Source organism: Vombatus ursinus, unplaced genomic scaffold (genome assembly GCF_900497805.2).
Source record: "Vombatus ursinus unplaced genomic scaffold, bare-nosed wombat genome assembly UNPS02011353.1, whole genome shotgun sequence".
Lineage (NCBI taxonomy): Eukaryota > Metazoa > Chordata > Mammalia > Diprotodontia > Vombatidae > Vombatus > Vombatus ursinus.
In genome coordinates, this window is record NW_020951131.1 from 2163981 (window position 1) to 2190201 (window position 26221).

General features: G+C 49.9%; 1 protein-coding gene across 13 annotated transcripts in view; it reads left to right on the plus strand.

Annotated features, from left to right (window-relative positions):
* The window catches only part of UROS (uroporphyrinogen III synthase), a 40192-nt gene that overhangs the window by 12587 nt on the left and 1384 nt on the right, over positions 1 to 26221 (plus strand). For 11 of the 13 annotated variants that reach the window (XM_027855930.1, XM_027855931.1, XM_027855933.1 and 8 more), the window contains 6 exons: positions 1524 to 1598; positions 3252 to 3326; positions 4961 to 5095; positions 21407 to 21490; positions 22564 to 22649; positions 24503 to 24601. In XM_027855930.1, coding sequence (XP_027711731.1) covers positions 1524 to 1598; positions 3252 to 3326; positions 4961 to 5095; positions 21407 to 21490; positions 22564 to 22649; positions 24503 to 24601 — 554 coding nt within the window. Of the gene's footprint in view, positions 1 to 1523; positions 1599 to 3251; positions 3327 to 4960; positions 5096 to 5197; positions 5335 to 21406; positions 21491 to 22563; positions 22650 to 24502; positions 24602 to 26221 lie in introns of those variants that run through there. The other 2 variants (XM_027855934.1, XM_027855935.1) reach the window with 2 other exon arrangements.

Consider the following 26221-nt stretch of genomic DNA (forward strand, 5'->3'; position numbering starts at 1 on the left):
AAGACTGCCTTAAACCTGTTTGGAGTCTGAAAATCACCCACTTGGAGATGACACCAAGAGCTCGTTGGCTAAAGAAAAAGCTGGTGCCCCTGGCTTTGTGTGTGGACGGAGCCCTGGGCCTGGACCTAGAGGACCTGGCTTTGCCTCTCTCTCCCATGGCCAAGACCCTTTACGTCTCTGGGCCTCAGTTTCCCTCCTGTAAAGTCAAGGTCAAACTAGATGCTCTCTGAGGTCCCTCTTGGACCATGTTCTGTGTCCCCGTGGTTCACATGGGGAGCTACTCCATCAGAGAAGCTGGCTTCAGATCCTGGTTCTGCCCTTTACCGGCCATGTGACCTGGGCCACTCACTGACCCTCTGAGCCTCGTACTCTTCGTCAGTGAAATGCAGGGTCTACACTGCGAAAGCCCCTGCCAGCCCGGACATTCTGTGATTTGTGAAGAGGCCCCCAGAATAAGATTTGAGGCTCCTTGACTGTCGCCCCAGAAATGCCCTCTTTTAAGACCGGGAGAGAAGTCACCAAGGGGATTTCCCCAGACCCCCGAGATTTAGTTACGGAGTAGAGCTTGTCCCTGCCGGCCAAGGGTGCTGGAGAACCTGTCGGGTTCAGAGTCACCTACTTGCTTGTGCAGACGCACCTACTGGCCAGGGGCAGTCAGCTGATAAAGTCACTTGGCTACCTGTGCCTTGTGGCTTTCCCAGGGTGCATTCCTAGTTGGCAAACAGTGCGGGGTTCCCCTCCTATGACCAGGGATGGCCGAGGTTCTCTCTAAAAATGAGCCGGCAGCCTCAGTCTTTGGAGGAGAAAGGGGTTCCCAGGAAGACCCCAGCACCCTTCGCTCTCCCAGTTTGGGCTCAGCCTCTTCGGGGCTCTTCTCCGTGAAGGCCCGCCGCCATAGGGTCTGGCCAGTAACTCTGCGTGTGTGCAGCGCGCTTTCTGTTTGGGCTGTTTGCACAGTGCGCAGAGGTGCTTCTGGAGTCCCAATGGCGTTGGGAACAAGAACATGATGCTTCTTTGCCCTTCCATTTACAGAGAAGTCATTTGGAAACTGCTCTTGTCTGTCCCCTGAACAGAATCAGCTGCGTTGTTTTATTGGATCCTTAAGCAGCGTTTTATGACCCAGGGCTTTCCTTCTCTTCCTCTCAAGATCCCAATTTTCAGTCATCACATCACTATGCAAATTAGGACCCAATGTTGTGTTTGTTTTCCAGGGACACATAAAAAATGCGTTTAGTGCAGGCAGAAGAAGCAGTTCGTGTTTCAAGCAAAGCACCTCAAAGCAGTCCCCAGATCTGATTTGTGTTGCTGCCTGAAGAGCTGGCGTTGGCTCCCACTCTCAGTTCTCTGCCTAAAAATGGTTTTTGCTTTTGTTTCTAAGACAAACTTTGATATTTCAGTTTCTAAGACAAACTCCTGGATCGTTCAAAAGAAACAAAACAGCCCTGTGGGGCAGAGATCCAAGCAGCCACGCTGGTGTTCACAGTTCATTGCTAAATGCTTGCTTTTAATTAACTGTTTTTCAGTCTGGAAAAAGTCTCTGAAAGAAAAATGGCACGTCAAGCCAGCGTATGTGGTTGGCCAAGCCACCGCCTCCCTCGGTGAGTGTGAAAAGAAATCCTGGAGGAGGCTGTGGCCTGCAGCTTCCTGAGGAAGCCAGGACACAATCCAGCTTCCACGGCATTCAGAGGGCAGGGGCTGCCAGACAGCCGAGGAAGGCTCCTGCCCACTTAAGTCAAGTTTAGCAGGCCCCTGAACCCCTGGGGCTGGTAGACCTTGCCCGTGGCCCTGCCACGCTCACGAGGACCCCCACCAGTGCCCGGTAGTGGAGGGAGCACCACATGTGCCGTCAGAGGGCTCGGCTCCCGTGCTCTCTCTGCCCCTTTCTCTCTGTGACCCCAGGTCTCAGGTGAAGGGGCTTGGCCTGAGTGGCCTCGAAGGCCCTGCCAGCTCTAAGTGAATGAGGCTGGTCCTCAGACCTCCATCCGTTCCCCAGACGTGTACCTGCTGGGCCTCGGAGAGCCCTGGCTGACCACTGAGTGGGGAGGAGGCACCAAGGAAGGAGGGGACACAGGGACCAGGCTCAGACGGCCTGAGCAGAGGGGCCTGGTGGTGGTGGGGGGGGGGCCACCACTCACTAGGGGCTTCACAAATGCCTCCGATTGCCTGCCCTTCGTCCGCGAGCAGACATGGAGGTTCATCAGCCTCTCCTGAGTCCAATATGGCCCCAGACCCTGCTACCTAAACGAGCTCTGTCACTGGAGAAAGCATGCAGCTGAAGGAGAGTTTTTGTCTTTTGACTCAGCACATTTTTAATGATCTGTAAATTACAAGTTGACAGCGTTTAAATTAAAGTCTCAGTTTGCTGGGTCCGGCTCGAGTGAATCAGAAACTGGGTTTGCCTGGCAAATCTCTGAGAAGGGCCACATTCCTCCCCCCCACCAAGGGGGAATCCCTCTGTGCTGCAGCCCCTTGCTGTGTTTTTAAAACGAATGTTACTGATACCTTTTATTTTGACATCACTGTGTCGCCTCCAGCCTCCCAGCCCTGTTCCTTCCTCCTCCTAGAACAAAGAAAAATATGGACGCACCACCCCACCCCCAAACAGCGTCCTGGCCCGACAACTTGGCTGTTCTCTAGGCTCTGAATGGCTCTCAACTTGCCAGGACTCTGGCTTTCCACTTAGTGAACTTTTCATTGACCCCACTGGGGGTCTACTTACAAATAGACTGCTGTCCTTCCCAAGGTAGCTCCTGACTTCCCTTTTTTGAGATCCAGCCTCCTGTCAGTGTCTGAGAGGACGCCTCCCTGGGGTGGGGCCCTGGGGTCTGGGGCCTGGCTCTGTTCCCCTGTGAGGTTCTGATGCGGCACCAGGGCACTCACTGAAGCCCACTCTGCCAGCCCACCTCACCACACCTAACAGTTAGGCAAAGTTGTCAACTCAGGTGGCCACTTTGTAAGGGTTTCACGAAGGGGCCTTTGATGGGATCACAGGTTCAGAGGCGGGAAGGGCCCCTGCTCTTCTAGTCCAAGCCCCTCATTCAGAAGAGGAGGAAACTGAGGCCCAGAGCAGGGCCTGAGGCAGAGCTTGGGCCTGTCTCCTCTGGCTCCAGACCCAGTGAGTGCCCTTCCCCCTGGGCCACCAGGCCCGCAAACTACTTTGAACAGGCAGATCAGCACACGCGCTTCCCTAGCATCCAGGCAAAGTGCTGTCGAGAACAGAGGCCAGAAATACGTTTTTGGTTGTTTTCCAGTGAGAAAAATTGGCCTGGCTGCAGAAGGAGAAAAATGTGGAAATGGTGAGAAGCTTGCTGAATACATTTGTTCACGTAAGTAGAAAGAAATTTCTGAAGAAGACCCTGTGTTTTCACTTTGCGCCATGGTTGAGCGTCACAGAATCATTTAAAGACTGTTTTCCTCAGCCAGTGCTTGCTTTCTTTTCTTTTTTTTTTTTTTTAGGCAGTTGGGGTTAAGTGACTTGCCCAGGGTCACACAGCTATTAAGTGTCAAGTGTTTGGTCTGAGGCCGGATTTGAACTCAGGTCCTGCTGACTTCAGGGCTGGTGCCACCTAGCTGCCCCCAGCCAGTGATTTCTTTGAGCCTGCACAGAAAATGGCACAAAAAGCCGTGTTGAGTCTACTCCAAACGAGGTTATTTCTATTTACCTTCTGAGTATTCAGGCTCAGCCCCATAGCTTCTTCCAGCAAGACTCGAGATAGCTTGTGAGGTCACAGTTAGAGCAGACAGAGGAGATTGTCCCCGGCCTCCTGATCCACGAGCTCCATGTCACTCCCGACGCCGCCCCTTGGCGGTGTCTTCATGGCCTTTTCTCGGCCCATCCTGCTTGAGAACACTGTCAATCGCCCTCTTGCACTGCATTCCTGTGGCCGCTCCTCTGAGGCTGACCTCGGTGTCCCCCAGGCTCTGGCCTGGGCCCTTTTGTGCTTGGAGGGCTCCGTTCTCCTCCCACCCCTCTCCTGACTCCCAGCCCCATAGCACTCATCTGTTGGGCGCTTCACACTCTGGAAGCCCAAACCCAAACTCGCCGCCCCTCCCCCAAACCCTCCCCTCTCTTCCTGCGGAGGCTCGGCTCGCAGCCCGGCCTGGGGGTCATCCTTGTCTCCTAGCCTCCCTCCCTCAGCCCCTCCGTCCAGTTGTCAATGTGCTTGTCATTTCTCCTGGGACAGCGTCCGTCACACGCATGTCCCCTGACTGAAGCTCTGGCCCCCTTACCTGCCGACGGAGCTCAGGCCTGCTCACTCACCTGTGGGGCCCACTCCTGCAGCATCGAATGCAGAATCCTCTTTGGCTTTTAAAGCCCTTCCTGTCCTGCCCCTTCGTGCCCCTCCAGACCTTTGTCCCCTTTGGGACTCTGTGGGCCAATGACGTCTGTCTCCTGTCTCTGGGCCTCTGCCTTGCTCTCCCGAGAACCCCCCCCCCCAGCCCCTTCACTCCCTGTAGCTCCTTTCATCTCCCCCAGGGCCTTCCTCTGATAGCTAATAGCATCTCTAGAGCACTGGCAGGCTTCCCAGGGCTTTACAAAGCGGGCTGTCCCAAAAGTCTTCCTGTCCTTTGAAGGGATTAAGGCTGAAAATACACTGAGACTTTGATCCTCCCAGCAGCCCTGTGAGGGAGGTGCTTTCATTATCCCTATTTTACAGATGAGGAAACTGAGGCAGGCTGACAGCTAGGAAGCCTCTGAGGCCGCCTTTGAATTCTGGTCTTCCGTCTCCAGGCCTGGCACTCCACACATTGTGGCACCTGCTAGAGAGAGTGTGGTTGTTTGCATACTGCCTCCCCCACTGGACTAGGAGCTCCTTGAGGGCAGGGCCCATGTGTTTGCCTTTCTTGGTATCCCCAGCTCTCAGCATGCTGCCTGGTACATAGTAGGTGCTTCATAAATGCTGACACCTGATTGAGGAGTGTTCCTGTCTTGGCCTTCACTTATCTCTTGGTTTCTCAGCCAGGAGAGCAGAGCAGGGACCGTCTGTCGTCCGTCGGAAGAGGGATGAGGCAGCTGGCTGGGTGACCTGCGTGACCCTCTGGGCCTCGGTTTCTTCACTTGCCAACGAGGGGATTGGACTGGATGAGTCTGGCGGTCAGTAAGCCTCTCATGAGCCCCTGCTGTGTGCCGGGCACTGCGGGTGACCTCTGAGGTCCTCGGATGGGCAGTGAGGGTCATGTCTTTCTGTGCCCCCAGGACCAGCCCTCCTGGCAGGCTGTGCTACTTGAGCCGCTCAGGTCTCAAAGACCACCTGCTGAGGTTGGGGGGGAGGGGCTCCCTGCTCCAGGAGAGAGAAGCCACCCACCCCCCCACTGACCACATGACCAAGCCTCCAAGTATTGGAGAAAGGCCTCCTGCTGCCTCGAGGTAAAGTGCCTCCCCGTAGCTGTGGGATGATAGTTTTCAGGGCCTTTCCCACGTGGGTGTTTCTTGTGGAGCCCTCCGCCCACCTCGAGTCCTGCCCTCTGCCCAGCAGGGGCCCAATAAAGGCTTGTTGACCAGTGTTTCAGAACCCCACAGGCTACCACCTCACAGCTAGCTGACCAGCCAGGCCTCCAGGGCCACCCAGGCGGGTGTTTAATTACGAAGCACCAGCTGGGGTCGAAGCACCAGCTGGGGTCCAAGCCCTGTGCCGGACCCTGCAAGTGCCGAGCCAGGCCTGGCTTCCTTCCCAGAGACGAGGGTGACTGGTCATTGGTGCGAGGGATGAGAGTGAGGACAGTGCTGTGGGAGGCTCAAGGTCATTGCCATGGGGACCGCTTGAAAGGCTAGGAGAATGCTTCCCTGATGAGAACATAGACGGTTGTTCTCCTCTGGAGCAAGGAACTCCTTGGCACATGAGGGGCCTAGGCCTCCAGGGGGTCCCCCATCCAGTGGCACAGAGGGCAGCCTCCCCACAGCTCATCCTGAGGCTTCTTGGCTGGGTCTTTCCAGAGAGGAGCTGACCTGGCTCAGCTCAACGAGCCTGATGGAACCCCCAGCTGGGCCCAGTACTGGGCCAGCTCTCAGGGGCTCCCAGGACACCAGCTGCCACAGCCTCGTGCCTCACCACCTGACCTCCCTCTTTCTCCTCCAGCCCTGACCAAAGGCTCCCAAAGCCTCAGGGGCAGAGACATCCGTGAGAAGCGCTTAGATTCAGTGGGCCTCATGGGGCTCCAATGACCTGGATTTGGATGAGAGCCCGTTCTGGTCTGGGCCCCGTGGCCAGGTTTTGTTTTCCTTTTTCTTTTTTTTCTTTTTTTTCTTTTTTGGCTAGGCAATGTGGTTAAGTGACTTGCCCAGGGTCTTGTTATGTGTCTGAGGCCGGATTTGAACTCAGGTCCTCCTGAATCCAGGGCTGGTGCTCTATCCACTGCGCCACCTAGCTGCCTCCTCCATGGCTGGGCTTTGAAGGGTGACACCTCTGGTCTCCATCATGACCTTTCCCTCTGATTCCTGGATTCTCCATGCAAGAACACTTCCTTGATGCACAGTATAGCACGCCTTACCTTTACTTCTCCTGAGTAAAGTGTGTCCACGCTGAGGATGGGTTTCATCCCAGTGAGACCCAGGCATCCTGTGAGGGCAGATTGCCTCTTTGTCTTAGGACCTCTCGTCCCTCCTGCTTTTGGGGTATGTGTGTCTGGAAGTGTCCGACCTTTGAACTTAGGAGCATTTGTGATTCGACATTTTAGGTATTCTCTGTGTGACTGGCTTGGTGACTGTGTGTGTGTATGCATGTATATATCCACATGCAGGAGTACACATGTGCATATACACACATATATATATTTGTGTGTGTGTGTATCTAGATATAGATAAGATTGCAAGCTCCTGGAGAGCGGGTACCATCTTTTGCCTCTTTTTGTATCCCTAGCACTTAGCGTAGTGCATGGTACATAGTAGGCACTTAATAAATGTTTATTGAGGGCATGAATGAATACACACACATATATACTTTCTCCCTCCTCCATCCTTTTTTGTTTCAAGCCCTTCTGATGCGAGATTTACAAGGCACCTGGCAAATTATTCTGACCAGCTTTTGTGAGGTCCATGCCATCTCTGGCCAGGAACCTGTCATCCCCACATTTGAGGTTGTCATCCAGATTCTAGACCCCTTCTCAGATACCACCTTCCTAGCCAGTTTCCACTTCCCACGTGAGTTTGTCCCTTTTGGCCCCCTTGCTTTCAATAGACAACGCCAAAGAAAATAAACCTTTGTGCCCCTGTGGTCTGAAGGACCATTTGGGCCCACACGACGACCAGAAATGAGTTGTTGATAAGTGTTCCTCTGCTGTGTCTCGCACTCAAGCCCCAGGACAACCCCGGCCTCTTTTCTGGGGCTCAGGTTACCACGCGGCTGCCTCACTACCTCCTGGAAGGCTATGACCGACCGTGGCTACTCTCCTCTCCTTCTGACCCTTCCTGGGCAGTCTCAGGGTGGGTCACGTGCTTCTGTCTGTCCTGAGGAGGACGGCGCCCTGCCCCCTCCCCTTCAGGAAGAGCCTCAGATCAGTTTTGAGCGGCCACCCTTCTTCTTCCCTTTCTCCCCTGGATAACCTTCCCCTCTCACCATCCTGACAAGGGTCAGGGTTCCTCTCCTCACTCTCTGATCCTTCTTGTTTCTCAATGAGGCCTTGCTCCAATGTCCTTCAGGGCCCCCTTCCCCCGTCCCTACCAGCCTGACGTGTGGAGAGACGTTCTTCCACTCCCTTCACCCACACCACGAGGAAAATCAAGTCAAGACATGTCTCATCAACAAGCATTTATTAAGTGCCTGCTGTGTGCCAGGCCCTGCGCTAAGCACTCAGCATCATGAGAAAGGCAGACAGTCCCTGCCCAGAAGGAGCTTATCTTGTAACGAGGGGACAACATGTGAACAACTGTGCACGAGCAAGATAGGTACGGGAAAAGTTGGAGCTGGTAGTGAAGGGAAGGCCCTAGAGTTAGGGGGTTGGGAAAGGCTTCCTGTAGGAAGGAGGATTCTAACGAGGACTTGCCGGAGGTCCCAGGGATGAGGTAGCAGAACGTTCCACCCAAGGGGAATGACCTGTGAAAATGCCAATGGAGGGATGGAGGGAGAGGGAGGCCAGTGCCGCTGGACCTCAGAGTTTGTGGAGGGAAGGAAGGTGTTAGAAGACTGGAAGGTCTTCAGTTGGTTTTTACTCTGTGCCTAGGCACCGTGCCAAGGGACGCCCCTCAGAACCAAACCACGTAGTTATGTCAGCGCTCTGCAAGGTCGTCCTTGTGGCAGAGGGATTGGACTGGGCGTGCGCAGCCCCAGAGGCACCCTACCAGTACGGGGTACCAAGGACAGTTTCCCAGGGAAGCTGAGCTGTCCCCAAGTGTGCCGGGGTTGCTTCCAGAGGTGGTGAGTTTTCTGAAGCCTTGGCTGGATGACCACTCATTGGGGGTGTTTAAAGGGCTTTCTCCATTGGCTAAGGGTGCCCTGAGACTTCCTCTGCCTATGCTCCTGTGTGCAGAACTGGGGCTGGGCACAGACAATAAACAGATAAGCTGCGTGTTTTCCCAGACGAGACCGGCCTTGCAGCAGCCCAAGGATGCCTGCACCCCCAGCCTCCAGTGGTGTGGACGGCCTCTGCTTTGCCAAGAGCGTTCCGGGCCCGTCTCTGCTCTAGGTCTGCGATCTGGTGATTGCCTGAAGCTCCCCCCTCCTCTGGCTTCCAGACGCGGTCAGAGCCACGTGGACCCAGCAGGGACAGCTTGCCTCTGCCAGGGCATGCTTTGGAAGCAGTTCCAAGCATACGTGCGAAGGGGGCCGCCTTCATTTGGGGCACTACAGAGCATTCCTCGTTCGGGCAGTTCTCTGGTCCCTTTCTCCTCAGTCGCGTCGGCACGAGAGACTTCCGCAAGGCTGCCTCCGAGAGCTGCTTCGCTGTGGTTTTCTGGGAGAGGGGCCATGGGGGCTCCAGAGCGCTTTGGCTGCTGAGGAGGAGCTGCCGGCACCTCGATTGATGACCTACGTCTCTCGGTGGATCGCTGAGGAATAGAGACCTCTAGAGAGCCAACAGTCACAGTAATGAAGGCTCCCACTCGGGTTCAGCCCCGCGGTGAGCTCTGCCTGCCAAGGATGCACAGCTGTTGGGTAGAGAGACCCGAGTCACCCGGGGAGGAGACGGCTCTGAAACACCTATTTTTGCCTGTCTTACAGAACACAGTCAGGAATGACTCAGAAGGAGCAGTCACATTTCTAAGTGGTACCGACTTTTTTCAGTAAAGAGCTGTGTGGGTGAGTGGTAGATGTTAGCATTCAGGGCTCCAAAAATGAGCAAGGTTTGCTTGTGCGAAGAATTTTGAACAAAGGAACCGGTTTTGCTTTTCGTTTGGAGACAGACGCCTATGATAGATTATGTACAGAAAAGATTATTTTGTCTCCGTGTTTGAAATTCAGAAACTTCAGGAAATTACTCAAGATTCGATAAACAAAAACAGTTACACAGGGGCAGCTAGGTGGCGCAGTGGATAGACCACCAGCCCTGGAGTCAGGAGGACCTGAGTTCAAATCCAGTCTCAGACCAAATACTTGACATTTACTAGCTGTGTGACCCTGGGCAAGTCACTTAACCCCAATTGCCTTGCAGAACAAAACAAAACAAAAAAACAGTTACACAGATCTGGTTGAGTTCTTTGTTGCCCAGAAGGTCTCTGACACGAGCCGTACGTCTCATCTACCCTAAGATACTGATATTATTCTGATGAAATGAGCAAGTTATCAGTTCCAAAAGAATCCATTTTCCCTTAGAAAGAGGTTGCCTTTTTATGATCTTAATGACTAACAGACTTAAGCCATCTCCTATGAAAATTGTATCACAGGTTGCAGAGCAGTGGCAGTAACTCGCGTCCACATTTTCCATTACTGATCATGGTAAGTCGTTTATTTCTCATCAAGAACGTGAGCAGCTGAAAGGAACCGAGTTAAAATAAGTGAATGGATGAGATGAGCACCAACTTGTGATGCCCCAAACTTGAATCCACCGTCAGAGTCAGTATCCCAGTTGGGACGGGCCTTGGGCTCTCTGGTTCCGTGTTTGTGGTGCTGACTTGGGGCCTGTGTTTGGAGGCCGTAATTACATAGGTAGCTTCAGTCTCTTTAAGGCAAACTTTGGCCTTCTTGGCTTGGAGTGCTTTTGTTGCCAAGGCTAGGGAAGGAAGCATACTTGGTGCCCTGTCGCAGCCCTCTGCTTTGTAAACAGGAGTCTGGAAGGATTAGTGTTACCTTCTGGATATATATCCCCCTGGTGTTTGGCAGGGCTGATATCCACGTGTTTCCTCCTTATCTCTGGGACCACTGTGCTGCATTCTATTGCAAGCCCTTTTTTTCTTTCTCTAATTTATTACCATCACATTGGTGGTTCCTAATAAGTCTTCAGCTTGCAATTAGAATATCCAGATAAATCCCTGCTGACTACTAAGCAGGACCCGTGCTTTGATTTTACTAGGATGGTAATATTTTTCTCCCCTAGGTAACCCGAGGGCTCAATTTTAAAAGCGAAAAGTCTACTTGGATTGCTGAAAATAAGCAACCCAATCCTTGGGTTATTGTTCTGATAGATGGTTCCTCCCTTCTCCTGGGGCATCTTCTTTAATGAGAATGTAATTATCAGTTAATCAGCAAAAGGTGGAGAATGAGAAAGATGGGAGGAGACTGTTGATACCAGTTTATACCAGTAGTTGAAGCTGGCTGGAATCAAGGCAAACCCCCAGATCCTTGCGGCTTTACAGACACAAACTTCCTCTTTTCATTTAAATGACTTTTTTTTTTAAGAAGAAAAAATGAGTATCATTGTCTCCATCGTCTGCAGTGACTATTTATTGAGTCCCCACTGGCTGCAGAAGGCTGATCTTTTCAATACGCATTATACATCTTCAGCCTTGACACTGCCGTGCTTTGGCCAGGAAGAGGGATGACTCATTTTTTTACAGAAAAGGAAACAGAGGAAGATGAGGATGTTTTGCTCCAAATAAAAATGGCTTGAATTCAGGAGCCTGCCAGCCAGTGCTGGCTTTGCCACTTACCTGTTACCAAACTCAGCTAGCCTCTTCAGTCAGTCAAGAAACATTTGTTAAACACCTCCCGTGTGCCAGGCACGATGCGAAATGCAGGGTTCCCTCAGAGAGCCCGCCATCTAATGGGGGAGACAATAGATGAATCAGGATAGACAGAGCAAGCTCCGTACAGGCTAAGTAGAAAGTGATGACCAGAGGGAAGGCCCCTCAGTGAAGAGGGAAGAGGGACTAGGGAGGCTTCCTGGAGGAGGTGGGGTTTTAGTTGGGACTTAAAGGAAGCCAGGGAGGGCAGGAGGCAGAGATGAGGAAGTGCCTTCCAGGAATGGGGCCAGCCAGGGAAAGTACTTGTAGCCGAAGATGGAGGGTCTTGTAGGATGAAGACGATGGTAGAGAAGCCAGGTGAGTCAGATAACCTGCCTTGAGTACTTTGTAGTGGGGAGGAGCTGCTGTTGTCACGCTCCTCATTTGTGTCTCATCTCCACCTGACCCTCGAGCCGTCCCTCTCACCCACCCCACCCCCACTTCTTCTACCCCCCCAGGCTCTCGCTGCTGCACCAAGTGGACCCCCACCCCTGATTTCTTCCCTTACTGCAGCTGTATCTTAGTTTATGGGGTATCTCCCCCAATTGGAGGGGGAGCTCTTGGTGGGCGGGAGTCACTCCAGTGCCTGACACAGAGTAGGTGCTTAAAACATGCTTATTGACTGACTGACCAGTAAGTGCTCACTCAGTGCCTTTTCAGGCCCATTGGGACAACAGTGTTTTAAGTGACATCCTGCCTGGGAAGGGCCTCTTGCAGGTCATGAAAGATACATGTATGTATGTATGTGTATATATGCATGTTTATATTAGAGATAGAAGTCACGCCTCGGCCCTCAAAAAGGACCCTTCCTGTAGCCTTCTGATGGGTTTCCGTTCCCATGGAATTCTGATCTTTGGGATCACTGGGAAGAATCACAAAAGAGATGATTACATCATTGTTCCCCTAAACTGATTGTGAGCCCTTTCCGATGGAGTCTGAGGTGGTGGAAGCACCTGTAATGATAATAATAGCTAAGGTTTATGTAGCCCTAACTGTTACAGGCACTGTGCCAAGCACTTTGATCCTCACAACAACCCTGTGAGGTAGGTGCTGTTTTTATCCCCATTTTACAGCTGAGGAAACTCGGGCAAACGGAGATTAAGTGGCATGCTCAGAGCCACACAACCAGAAAGTGTCTGAGCCTGGATTTGAACTCAGAGCTTCCTAACTGCAGGTCCAGCACTCTGTGCGCTCTGGTACCACCAGCTGTTCTCAGCTAATAGAACCCAGACCTCCCAGAGCACTTGGTGTAACTGTCCAGGGCACTTACAATCTGGGATTTTGTGTTTTCGTTATTTGTGTTGGTGCCTGTGCCCTTACTAAGCTGGGAGGTCCTTGAGAATTTACAGTGTCTGAGCCCGACTTGGCCTTTCTCCCCCTTCCTTGCCCTGGACCTCTAATAAATGTTTGTTACTTGGTGCTGTGCACGTGGCACAGATATCTGTGTGCTAAGCTGGGCTGCTGGCCATGGTGCTTCTGGAGAACCTTTTGTTAAGATTTCAGGAATCAGCAAATGATGCAGATCGGGTCTAATGTCTTGGAGTCTTGATTGTCTCAACTTAGAGTGATAGATCAAATGTTCAGCAATGTCCTACGTACTTTGGTTTTTGTAGAGCCTGTTGTTAAACATTTACCAGCACAAGTCTAGCTATAAGCTCCTCGGGGCAGGGGCTAGGCATATTTTAATGTCTTGGGTCCCTCCTGGCACCTAGTAGGCATTTAATAAATGTTCGTTGAATTGAATCATATCATAAAACAGAAAACGGCTTTGCAATCAATGTAACAGAATGATAGATTCACAGTAAGTCGGGCTAATCACAGTATCCATCCCCCACCCCAAAAGAAGTGGGAACTACCAAAGGGAATTTCCAAATCTTTGCCACCACAAAAAGAGCCGCTATAAATATTTTTATACAAATAGATCCTTTTCCCTTTTCTTTGGTCTTTTTAGGATATAGACCTAGCAGTGGTATTATTGGGTCAGACGGTATCCAGAGTTTTATAGCCTTTTAGTCATAGTTCCATATTATTTCCTGAATGGTTGGACTAGTTCATAACGCCACCAGCAGTGCATTAGTGTCCCAGTTTTTCCACATTCTCTCCAGCATTTGTCATTTTCTTTTTCTGTCATGTTAGCCCACTCTGTTGGGTATGAGGTGGTATCTCAAAGTTATTTTAATTTGAATGTCTCTAATCTGTAATAATTTAGAGCATTTTTTCATATGACTATTGATAGCTTTGCTTTCTTCTTCTGAAAGCTACCTGTTCATATCCTTTGGCCATTTATGAAATGGAGAATGACTCTTATTTTTAATAAATTTGACTCAGTTCCCTATATATTTGAGAAATGAGGCCTTTGCCAGAGAAACTTGATGTAAACATTTTCTCCCTGTTTCCTGTTTTCCTTCTAATTTTGGCTGCATTAGTTTTGTTTGTGCAAAAACTTTTTAATTCCATGTAATCAAAATTATCTCTTTTACTTCCAGTAATCTTTTCTTTCTCTTGTTTGGTCATAAACCCTTTCCTTATCCATAGATATTTCTCTGTTCTCCCCTAATTTACTTAAGATGTCAACTTTTATGTCTGAATCATTTCTCTGTCTTGACTTTACTTTGGTGTATGGTGTGAGATGTTGGCCTGTGCCAGGTTTCTACCAAAGTGCTTTTTGGTTTTCCCAGCAGTTTTTATCAAATTATGAGTTCTTGTCCCAAAAGTTTGGGTCTTTGGGTTCATCAAACACTATATTACTGTGGTCATTTACCATTGTGTATTATGTACCTGATTTATTCCACTGATCCATCACTCTATTTCTTAACCAGTACCAGATTGTTTTGATGATTACTGCTTTGTAACACAGTTTGAAATCTGGAACTGCAAGGCTACCTTCCTTAACATTTTTTTCACTTCTTCTTCCACATGAATTTTGTTACTATTTTTTCTAGCTCTGTAAAATAATTCTTTGATAGTTTGAGTGGTATGGTACTGAATAGGTCAATTAATTTAGGTAGAATTGTCATTTTTATTATACTGGCTTGGCCTGCCATGAATAATTAATATTTTTCTAATTGTTTAGATTTGTCTTTATTTTTGTGAAAAGTTTTTTATGATTGTGTTCATATAATCCCTACATTTGTCTTGGCAGGTAAACTCCCAAATATTTTATGCTGCCTGCAGTCATTTTAAATGTGATTTCTCTTTCTACATTCTTGCTGTTTGGTTTTTTTAGTAGTATATAGATATGCTGATGATTTATGTGGGTCTGTTAATATTCTGCGACTTTGCTGAAGTTATTAGTTGTTTTGACTAGTTTCGTATCTAGGTGTCACAGTGGGTAGACTGCTGGGCCTGGAGTCAAGAAGGCCTGAATTCAAATTCGGCCTCAGGCACTTACCAGCAGTGTGACCCCGAGCAAGTCACTTAACCTTTGTTTGCCTCAGTTTCCTGAAGAAGAAAATGCAAACCACTCTAGTATCTTTGCCAAGAAAAGACCAAAATGGGGTCATGAAGAGTCAGACACAATTTAAAAAAAGACTACACAGTTTTTTAGTTCATTCTCTAGGGTTCTTTAAGTATTCCATCATATCATCTGCAAAGAATGATAGGTTTGTTTCCTCATTGCCTTTTTTTATTCCTCCAATTTCCTTTTCTTCTCTTATTGCTATAGCTAGCATTTCTAGTACAATATTGAATAATAGTGGTAATTGTGGACATCCCTGCTTCACTCCTGATCATAATGGAAGGGCTTCAAGTTTATCCCCATTACAAATAATGCCTGCTCTTGGTTTTAGATAGATACTACTTATCATTTTAAGAAAGGTTCCACTGATTCCTATGCTTTCTAGTGTTTTCAATAGGAATGGATGTTGTAGTTTGTCAAAGGCTTTTTCTGTATCTGTTGATAGAATCATATGATTTTTGTTATTGATGTTATCAGTTATTCTGATAGTTTTCCTAATATTGAACCAGCCCTGCATTCCTGGTATAAATCTCACCTGGTCATAGTGTGTGATCTTTGTGATACTTTGCTGTAATCTCCTTACTAGTGTTTTACTTTAAAATTTTGGATCGATATTCATTAAGAAAATTGATCTGTAGTTTTCTTTCTCTGTTTGGCTCTTGCTAGTTTAGGTATCAAAACCATATTGTGTCGTAAAAGGACCTTAGTATTACACTTTTAAAAAACAGTTTATATAGTATAGGGATTAATTGTTCCTTAAATGTTTGGTAGAATTGACTTGTAAATCCATCTGGTCATGGGGATTTTTTCTTAAGGAGTTCACTGATGGCTTGTTCAATTTCTTTTTCTAAAAAAAGATAGGATTATTTAAGTATTCTATTTCCTCTTCAGATTTCTTTATATTAGTGCATTCACTCTTTTCATTTTTTATACTAATAATTTGGTTTTCTTCTTAATTTTTTAAAATCAAATTAACCAAGAATTTATTTTATTTTTGGGTTGTTTTTTGTCTTTTTTCTACAAAACCAGCTCCTAGTTTTATTTATTAGTTCAATGGTTTTTGTTTTTTTTTTTTACTTTAAGTTTTATTAATCTCGCCTTTGACTTTCAGGATTTCCATCTTGGTGTTTAATTAGGGGTTTTTAATTTGTTCTTTTTTCAGTTGCATGCCAAATAATTGATCTGCTGTTTCTCTGTTTTATTGATGCACAGTTAGAGGTATGTGTTTTTCCCTAATCACTACTTTGGCTGCATCCCACAAATTTTGGGATGTTGTCTCTTTGTTGTCCTCTTTAATGGAATTATTGATTGTTTCTGTGATTTATTTGTTCTTTGATCCACTTGTTCTTTAAGATTAGATTAGTTTTCAATTAACTTTTAATCTGCAGTCAATTTTTGTAGAGGTACCAGGTACAGCTGAGAAAAAAGTTAGTCTTTTCTATTCCCATTCAGTTTTGTACAGAGGTCTATCATATCTAACTTTTCCAAGATTCTGTTCATCTCCTTGACTTCTTATTTGTTTTATGGTTAGAGTTATCTAGCTCTGAAAGGGGAAAGTTCAGGTCCACCACTAGTATAGTTTTACTGTCTTATTTCCTCCTGTAATTCATTTAACTTTTCCTTTAAGAATCTGGATACGATGTCATTTGGTACACACATGTTTATAATAATACCACTTCATTGTTTTTGGTTCTTTTAGCAAGATGTAGTTGCCCTGCTTGTCCCTTCTAATTAGATCTGGTTTTGTTTTTGCTTCATCTGAGATCATGTTTGCTGCCCCTGCCTTTTTTACTTCAGCTGAGGCATAGTAGTTTCTTCTCCAGCCCCTTATTTTAACTCTTTGTGCATCTCTCTGTTTCAAGAGTGTTTCTTATTTAAAATATATTGTTGGGGCGGTTTAGGATGGATAGGGAGGCCAATGTAGAAACTAAACCAGAAGACAGATGGTTGAGGGAGAATTTACTTTTTAGCAGCCTTCCTGAAGTCAGAAAAGCAAGTGGTAGTAAAGGGCCTAAACATCATCCCTGTTAAGAAGACACTGTCTTAGAGGAGATGTTAAGGTTCCGGAATCCTTCCTACAGTCACTTTTTGGAGAGAGACAGCAGCATCCCAAGAGAGAGGACCACCAGAAGAATGCTTTCATTGCACACTAATGGCAGTTTGTGCCAACTTTGATGGACCTGGATCTCTTCAGTGTGGGCACTGCCTTCATCTCTGCATGTCACGACCAATCCACCCATCCTGCTCAAGTCTCCCCTATGTCTAAGTCATCTAAAGGGGATCTACCCAACCTCCTGGGAACCTTCTAGGTTTCTTGACATTGTGTGGACACAATGGACCACGTGTGCCCAAGTGCCCATGAAGTTCCTCCTCCCGTAAGGTTAAAGCAACCTCAGAAACAGAGGTAGGATGATGATCTGGGAGGATTTAACCTCATACAAACTCAGCAGTGAAGGAAGGAATGAAAAAGCATTTATTAAGAACTTGCAAAATGCCAAGCATCGTGCTTATGGCTGGAAATATAAACATTCTAATGAGAAGGGACAGCGCGCGTAAGGGAATGGTGACCATTCAGAGATGGACAGATAGGTAGACTGAAGGCAGGGAGAGGAAAGGCAGGGCAGCCAGTCAAATCTAACGGCAGAAGCTTTTCTCCTGTGAGGCTGCTTCACAACATTCCAGCTTCAGGATTCTGTCTATCCAGCAGCATAAAGAATACAACCAGGTGTAGAAAATCAGTGAATCTCGTTTTTCTTTGGTCGAATGATATCCTGATTTTTCAGTGACCACTTTTTTTAGACCTTTACTGTCCCTCCTTTGCCTTTCTGCTATCTGCCTTTTAACTAATCTACTTTTTTTGTCCTCTTTTTGGCATTCCTCAGAGAAAGGGCAGGTGAAGGGGAAATCTACCCATTTTATACATTGGCCACTTAATAAAGTGTTAGATTGCAGGAAATTGAGCCTGTGAGTGGGAATCAGATTTCAAGATCATTATCCAATGCATCCTGTTGAGGAAAAGCATGGGGCAGCGGGTTGACAGCTGGCTTTGGAGTCAAAAAGACCTTGTCAAGTCTCAGGCGCGACCCATCCCAGCTGTGTGACCCTGGGCAAGTCTTCGGACTCTCAGTGCCCCAGGCAGCTGTGTGAAACCAGAAGTTAGAAAGCGAGTGCTGATCTGCTTTGCGGAGGGCGTTTCCTCACTGAGGATGCCCTGCACCATTGAAATCAGAGGTGTGCATATATTCTCCCCATGCTCTCCCTCCTACTGCCAGAAAAGTGAGTTGTCTGAATGCTGTTTACCCTTAACTCAAAACTCCCTTGCTTCCTGGCCTGAAGGGGCAGGAATTGTCCTTAGGAATGTCAAATTCTTGAGAAATTATCATTAGTTCCATGGAAGCCTTTGGGTTTTGTGGAGTTTAAAAGACAGAAAAAAACAATGCAAAAGTCAATTTGAAACATTCCTATGAAGGTGCCACCACCGGTGTTTCATGCTAAATAACTATTCAGAGTGATAAACTGAGGCCTGCTTACCTGTCTCTCTTTAACATGTCCCCTTAGTTGATCATTTTGTCTTGAAGGAATGAATTAAAGAATGAAAAAATGTATTAAGCACTTCCTGTGTGCCAGGCACTGTCTACATGCTGGAGATGCAGATGGGAAAAGCAGGACAGCCTCTGCTGTCCAGGAGCTCACAATCTAAGGAAGGAGGCAACCCGCAGTTGCCAGTTGGCAGGGCCATGGGCATCCACTGGGGGAAGGGCTGCTTCCCTGGACACCAAGCTAAATGCAGAGCATCCAGAGGGAATGACAGGAGGGTCAGAGGAGCCAGAATTGAGGAGTGGGAGGGAGGGAGTGCTTATAACCCAGCCCAAGCTCGTGTTCAGGTGTTCCTGGCCCCAGAACCCCGAGTGGCCCAGGTTTTCAGGCAGTCCAGAATTCGGATCAAGCCAAGTCTTATGACAGGGCTTGTATCTACAGATCGATCTTCTGCGGAAAACGACCATCCTACATTAGCTGTCACACAACTTGATAACAGTCTAAAGCCGTTCATTTGGAGATGGCACTGGGCAGAAATGGACATTGCAAAGGGAAAGGCGGACTTTGTTTGTAGCCAGGATGGTGACAGCCAAAGAGAACGGTTTCAAACCAGCCTCTCGTGGGGGGATTGGAAGGGCCCGAGGTGGACAAGAGGCAAATGGAAGAGGGAAGCTCTTGGTTGTTGGCTCTCTTTCTGCTCTGAAGTCCCTTAGAGAAGGCTGAGCTCAGGCTAGTCCAGGGAGAGTGGGGTCAGAAGGGCCGCGGGGGATCTAGTCGGGCCTCCTCATTTACAAGCAGAGGTGAAGGGGCCCAGGCCTTGGGATGCCGTTGGCCGTATGGTCTCCACCTCCTCCCACCAGAACCTTGGGCTGCAGCCCTGGAGGCTCTGATAGGAGGCCAGCTTCGACACCACCTCGGCCACTTCCACACCCCTAGAGACAGCTGTGTGCCCCACTGCTTGGCGCTTGGTATGTGCTTAAGAAATGCTTCATCAGTGCCACGTGTGTAAAGCATTTAAGGGTAGGTAGGTAACGAGCTTATTAAGTGCTTGCTGTATGCTCGTTTCTGGGGATATAAATCTGAACAAAAAGACAGCCCTTGCCTTCAAGGAGCTTATCATCTAACAGATGAGACCACACATGAAAGGGAGCAGGGAAGCATGGAATGGATTTGGAGCCAAGAGGCGTGCGAGAAGCTGTCTGGTCCATCTGGAGCATGAGGAAACGAGACCAGCTCAGTGACTTTCCCAAGATCATAGCAGAGAAGTGTAGACATTTGAACTCAGGTCCTGGGCCTCCAAGCTCCTGTTTGAGCACCCTAGGTTTCCCTGTCTAGCCACACAGTTTAGTCCCCAGTGCCATCCTCAGACGTCATTCTGTGGTTATTACCGTGAGCCGTGAAAAGGCCCAGCACCAAAGATGCCCTGATGCTTTTGTAGGAGGCGCAGGGAAGAGCCGACCTCCTCTTGTCCACTCTGCAGACACCATCCACTGCCCCTTAAGAGTTGGGACCGCTGAGTGGACAGAGGGACCCAGGAGGGCAGCATGCCACGGAGCTTCTGTGTGTCCATCCCATTGCCCATCGGACATTCCGGAGCGGGCATCCTGGAGACATTTCAGACTCAAACAGGACTCATTCTCTTTCTTCCCAAACTGCGCCTGCTTCTGCTGAAGGGATCCCCACTTTTCCAGTCTCCTAGCTTCCTGGCCTCACTCCAGGTTCCTCACTCCTCACTCTCCCTCCTGGATCTTCTGCCTCCCCAGCGTCTCCTGCATCTGACCCCTTCTTGTCCCTCGCACCCTCAGAACCACTCAGCTGGATCTTTGTAAATGGCTTCCTGATGAAGTCTCCATGCCTTGCGTGTCGCCGTACTCCAGGCCATCCTCCGCACACAGGCCTGCCCAGAGGACTCCCCCACTGAGCACTACCCAGTGGCTCCCTAGGGCCTCCAGGAGAAAACAGAAGCTCCTCCCCAGCCTAGCCCAGGCTGTTCTTTCACCTCCCTCTCCTGGTCATGCTCTGCCTTCCAGCCAAACTGGCCTCTCTGTTCCTCACACTCCGTCTCCCGTCTCCAGGCCATTGCACCATCCTCTCCCTCCTCACTTCCTCCTCGTAGGGCCCTCCCATCTTTGGGATACAGCTCAGGTGTTATTTCGCATGAAGCCATCCCTGATCCCCCCGACTGGTAGGCCCCACTCATCTTGCAGACCTGAACTGGTGTTCAACTTTGTACTTAATCTGTTTATATTTATCTGTGTGCTGTTGCTGCCCCCATTAGAAGGTGAGTTCTTGGTGGAGTAGAGCGTGTTTCATTCTTTGTTCTTATATCCCCAGTGGCTAGCACACAGTAGGTGTTTAGTCAGTGTGTGTTGATTGATTGACTCCTGGAACCACTTTCAGTTTCCACTGGCCTTGCACTGGCCACCTCTGTCTCTTCTCAGTGGTATTAGTACAGGCCCCAGCCCTTACCTTAGCATTCCATTTAATGTTTAAAAAACAAACCAGCACCGCCTGGCAGGGAGTGTGAAAGGGCGGCCTCCATCATGGAGAGCCACGTTAGAATTTAGGGATCCAGGTAGCCCTTTGCTCTGCGCCCCTGAACGGATTGCAGACGTTCTCTTTGCAAATGTCCCTTGTCATCATTACGAGCTGGACAGATGTGAGTATCTCACTGCCTGTGGGAAAACAGAAAAGGAAGTCTGCGTGTGGAGTGGTAGCTATGATGTCCTGCTGGGATGTATCCCCTTCGGAACCTTCTCTTTCTGTGTTTAGGTAGCGAGCCCTCTCTTCTCTCTCCTTCCTTTTTAAAATGATCGCGATCGTGACCCCTTTGTGCCCTCCCCCCAGGAAAGCCCTCCCTCGTAACAAATAAAAATAATCACACAACCAGACTCGCGCGTTGGCCGTGTGGGAATGAGCATGTCCCGTTCTGCACCTCTAGCCCCCGCCTCTCCGCCCAGCCGTCGCAAACTCGCTTCCTCCCTGGTCTTCTGCCCTTGGTATGGGCTGCGTTGATTGACCGCAGGCCCCACGTCTCTCGGTCATTTAACCGGATAGGTTCGTCCCGAGTGTGTCACTTGTACGAATGGTTCCTCTTCCACTCACCCGTGTTCTTGGGTCACTCTGAAGCTGTCCTTTTTGTCATTTCTCTCGGCACAGCAGCATTCCGTCACCCGCAAGGGCCACAGTCCGCCATTTCCCTACTGTTAGACATGCCCGTGTCTCCAGTTCTCATGCTGAGAGCTGGGAGGCCAGGCGCTCTCTCCTCAGTCATCTCTCGTAGCCAGTGCTCATGTTTTCTCTTGTTTTCTTTGTGCTTCCAGGAGAAAAGCCGGCGACTTTGCCCCTTCTCTTTCCTTGTGGGACCCTCAAAGGAGAAGCACTCCCCAAGATGCTCCACCAAAAAGGTCTCTAGAGCTGGCTGTCGGGAGCGCCGCGCTGTGCGCCATTGTCCTGGACACCTGTCACATCGTAGCCCCATCCCTCCAAAATGGTGGCCACAGATGCCCAGGGGTGGAGCCGGAAGGGACCAGGCCAGGGAGCTGAGACCTGAGAGGTCCAGAGGTGGCAGCTTCTCATGGTGGCTGAGAGCCGGGTCTCGTGGACCTTGGGTCCAGAGACTGACACGTTTTTCCCTAATAGGATTGTTACTGAGCTCACAGAAGAACTCTCCTGTGGCCTAGCTGCCTTGAGCAGTATCAGAATTTAATAGTCATAACAAGTGCTTGCGTTTCTATAGTGCAGTAGCGTGCAGAGCCCTTTATGTTATCTCCTTTGATCCCCACAACCCTGAGAGGTAGGTGTTGTTATTACCCCCGTTTTAAAGATGAGGAAGCTTGAGGCAGACAGTGGGGAGGTTTCTTGATCAAGGTCACATGGCCAATAAGTGTCTGAGGCTGGATTTGAACTCAGGTCTTCCTGACTCCAGGCCCGGGGCTCTGTCCACCATGCTGCCAGCTGCTCCTTTTTTGTTCGCTTTAAACCCAAGATGTGCCCTTCCTTTGGGTCCTTAGGGTCCTCTCTGTGGAAATGAATTGATGTGAATGATCACAAAGATTGGGGTAGGAAGTGAATGTTCTTAGAAAGCGCCCCCTTCTGGGCTGTTCACATTTTCCATCCTGAGCTTGTTTTTGAATTTGTGATGACCTGTGTAGACCCTGTCAGAGTAGCCAATCTCTGACCCTTTGTCTTTGTGTAAACGTGCCCAGCACACAGAGGCACCGTAGAAAACTTGATTGCCCTCCCTCTTTGCCTCTGGAGGAAAACCCAGCCTCTCCCATCATGCTGCTCAGCGGATGGCATCACTTATTCCAGCATCTGGCAGCCCCGCACAGAGGCAGCTCCCACCACAGAAAGCCCACTCACCCAAGGAGCGGAGCAGCAGGCCCACCCCAGAGGGGAGCGACCTTGACATGGTGTCTGGAGGGCCGGGTCACAGCTCTCAGGGTCCCCGTGCTTTTGTCTGCTTTAATTCTTTAAGGCATTCCACTGGAAAGCATCACTGTTTACCAGAAGATTCAGCATCCTGGGATACAGGACTCCCTGAAGAACTACTTCTCCTCGCAGGTGCGTTGGGTTTCTGAGGAGGCCTCCAAGAGCCTTCGTCCTAAGCCCCTTGACCTTCCCTCTGGCTTGGCGGTATGTTGGAGGTTGAACTCCCCGGGGCTCACTCTGGCCAGGTCACTCCAGCACAATCGACCTGGGAATGTTCTGCCTCCATATGGACTTGGTAGGAGGCCAGTGGCGCCCCAGGGGGCTATGGTGTTCACCATCTTTGTGATCCGCACTGCACTGTTTGTCACCACCTTGGGGGGCTTGGGGCCCAGAGCGGAGTCATCCCAGGATCTTTTATGGTGGAAGATACCTCACAGGCCCTCTGCGTCAAAGCCAGGAAAAGGGCATGTGGGAGAATCCAGAGGGGCCCACCCCACCCCCAAATGCTTTTTCTTTTGTACTTGCTTCTATCTGTGGATGGTGTTTCCCCTGAGAGAATCTGAGCTGCTTCAAGGAAAGGACTGTCTCTGCATCTGTATCCCCAGGGGATACAGATACCCAGTGGGGTCTCATAGATGCTTACTGGAAAGGTGATTTCTTTGATCACTTTCTAGTACACCTGAAGGAGCAGGTGCCAGGTGTGCATCTCCCAGCCCCATCCACACCTTCCCATGCACTTGGGAGGCTTAGCCTCACCTCTCCATGAGTTCACAGCCTGAGGCAGCAAAGACCTTCTCCGTGGAGTCCAGCACATCCCGCTAGTCCTCACAGGGCCGGCCTCCATCCACACCTGCCCTCGGGCATCCCTGGGGGTGTGCTCCAGCCTACTTTCACCCACTAGGTATCTTTCCATGGCCCTCTGGGCCAAGATCCTAGCATGACTGACCCTCTTTTAAGCCTGCGTTTTCTTCTCCTGGGCCAAAGGCACCTTTTTTTTTTTTTAAGTCATCCAACAGCAGTAAGTGAAATCTAATATTCTCCCCATCTCTCAGTCAGTCATACATGTGACTGAACATCCTGCCTGTTGTAGAACGCTCTTCAGAAGCCTGTCTGCCGGCCTCTTGAGTTCTCTCCTATCTTCACGTTTGTCTGCATTGTGTGGTAACATTTTATAGACATCAGATGTGGGCAGGCACCCGGGTCAGCCACCACTGACGTCGTCTCAGATGCCTTTTTTGAGAAGGACAAAAGTGTCATCATCTACCCTTCCACTGGAATAGTCACTTCATGGAACATCCTGGTGCAGCCACCAGCAGTGAGGCTCTCTTCTATGCATGCAGGTCTCCTTGGGCGGCGCCACTGCTGCGTGCTCCCTGGCCCAGCCCCTCCTCTCCCTCCAGCTCACGTGTACATGCCCTCAGGGCCTGGAGCTCAGCATGGCCTCCCCTCTATTGCAATGCTGAAACTTCTTTAGGAAATGGCAGCAGATTCAGCATTTCTGCTCTGGTCTAGTCTCCAATTTTTGGAAGTCAGTGGCTTGTTGAAATGGTTCACCTTTGAGCTGCTATAATTATACGTAGTGCCTGAATATTTATTTTCTCCTTAAAATCTCCTGTTAGATAGTTTCCTCTAAGCAGCTGGTGAGCTTATTACACACAGAGCCCACTGGAAAGGTCTCCTACATTCATAGGCTGTTACTGTGTTTTTTAAGACAGAGTCCATTTCTTTTGTGGGAGCCTGGCTCTTTAAAAGAGCGTCCGTGATCGAAGGGTGCTGAACGATGTTAGCCTTGGCCTCCTTCCAAAAGTAGCTTTGACCATCCTCATTCCTTGTGCCGACGTCCGTGGCAGCACTGACCATGTGTCTTGGCCACGTGGTGGGGGTCCGGTAAAGCTTGTGAGGTTGCACTGACCTCACCTGGGCTGGGGAAATGTCTCCTGCGTAGGGTCCAGAGAGGCACGCACTTGTCTTCTGTTTCGCTACAGGGCATTCCAGCTAGTGTCACTTTCTTCAGTCCTTCTGGGCTCACATGTGGCCTCAGCTACATTCAGGAGTTATCTGGCGACAGCTTTGACCAGATTAAGGTAAAGTATCCAATCCCCACTGTAGTTTTATTTAAACCTTGATCTGTTTGTTATTCTTGGTGTTGAGTAGTTCAGCGGGATCCCCTAAAAGCTTCGGGCTGGAAGGGACCTGAGAGGCCCCGAGTCGGGCCCCTTGTTCTCCACCCGGAATCCCAGGGCCTCTCAACACCAGGGACTTGTCCAAGCCTTCTCTGACCCTGTGCCTCGTGTTCCTCCTGGAAACGATGCTGTGTGACTTTGTATTTAATCCACCCCCTCGAAGGCAGGCACTATTTGATTCTCTCTTTGTACCCCAGTGACCATCCCATAACAACCGCTTAAAAAAGGTTTGTTTCATGGAAATGTGTTAGCATCGTGGCGGTTTTCCCAGGGACATCCGAGGGCTTGCTGCCCCAGCTTGTCCGGGCATGGTTTGCGAGGGTGCCTGCGCTGGGGGCTCTTGGCTGGGCAGCAGGGCACTGTGTTCAGTGTTCAGTTGGCCCACTGGCCTTTTCTGAGGGAAGTGTCTCTGTCTCTGTAGTGTTGCTGTGCCCAGCTAGTGTCCCAGGGTCCTTGGACCTACAGAGAGCGGGCCGGGTGCTTGCAGAATGGGCACCGTGGTTGAGGGTGTGCGGGAGTGGCCCAGGCCTGCAGAGAAGCAGCCCGGGAGGGTAGGGAAGGTGTTCAGGCTTCGTCCAGGCTGCTGCGAATCATTCCAGGGGGATTCCGGGGGACGCAGGAATAAATCGCCCAGCCATAGAAAGGGGGAAGGCTGTGCTTCTGAAAGGCTGTTGAGGTGAAACCAGGGTGAAGTGAGTAGTTCTCTGAGCACCTGATGTACCGTAGACTCGCCAGACTGTTGCCATGTTTCTCGCTGGGGCACAAAGAGAGACCCCACAGGCGCCAAGCTGGGCGCTCGCGAGCAGGACAGGCACAGCACAGCTCCCAAGTTTAAGCTGAGATGGAGGGAGCAAAGGTAACCTTAGTGAGACCCTGAAAACATGTCCTTTCCCATGATTCCTGCGGAGCCGCTCTCAGCAGGTAGGGGAAGGCCCGTGAGGAGGCAGGTAGGAGGCAGGTTCGTCTGGTGGGCGTGGAGAGAGCAGCTTCACCGAGGTCTGACCCAGATCCCTTTGGGGGCTAGGCTGCCAGAGGGGGAGGGGAGGCAAGTGCTCCCCACTCTGGAGGTTTACAAAGCCTCCACATGATGGAAGGACTCCCCTCACAGGGAAAGAAGCTAAGGGACTCACCTGCAATCACCTAGCAAGTTAGGAGCAGCGTCAGGATTCGAATTGAGGTCTCTGACTCCAGGCCAGCCCTTTTCCCCTTGTGCCCACTACCCTCCTGTGACCAGGAGCACCTTGGCAAGGTGGACCAGGCAGTGAGGGGATGGGCCACACCGCTAGGTGAGGGCGAGTTGTCCGATTTGAGCTGAAATGCCACCGAAAACTAGGCCCTGTTCAGAGAAGGCAGAGTCAGTGACCCTGAGTTCAAATTCCAGCCTGCTGCTTATTACCTTGTGGCCTTCGGGAAAGGAGAACAGACAGGAATGAAGCGAGCATTTATATAGCGCTTGCTGTGTGCCAGGCACTTGATCCTCACAGCCACCATTGGAGGTCAGGGCTGTTGTTATCCCCGTAC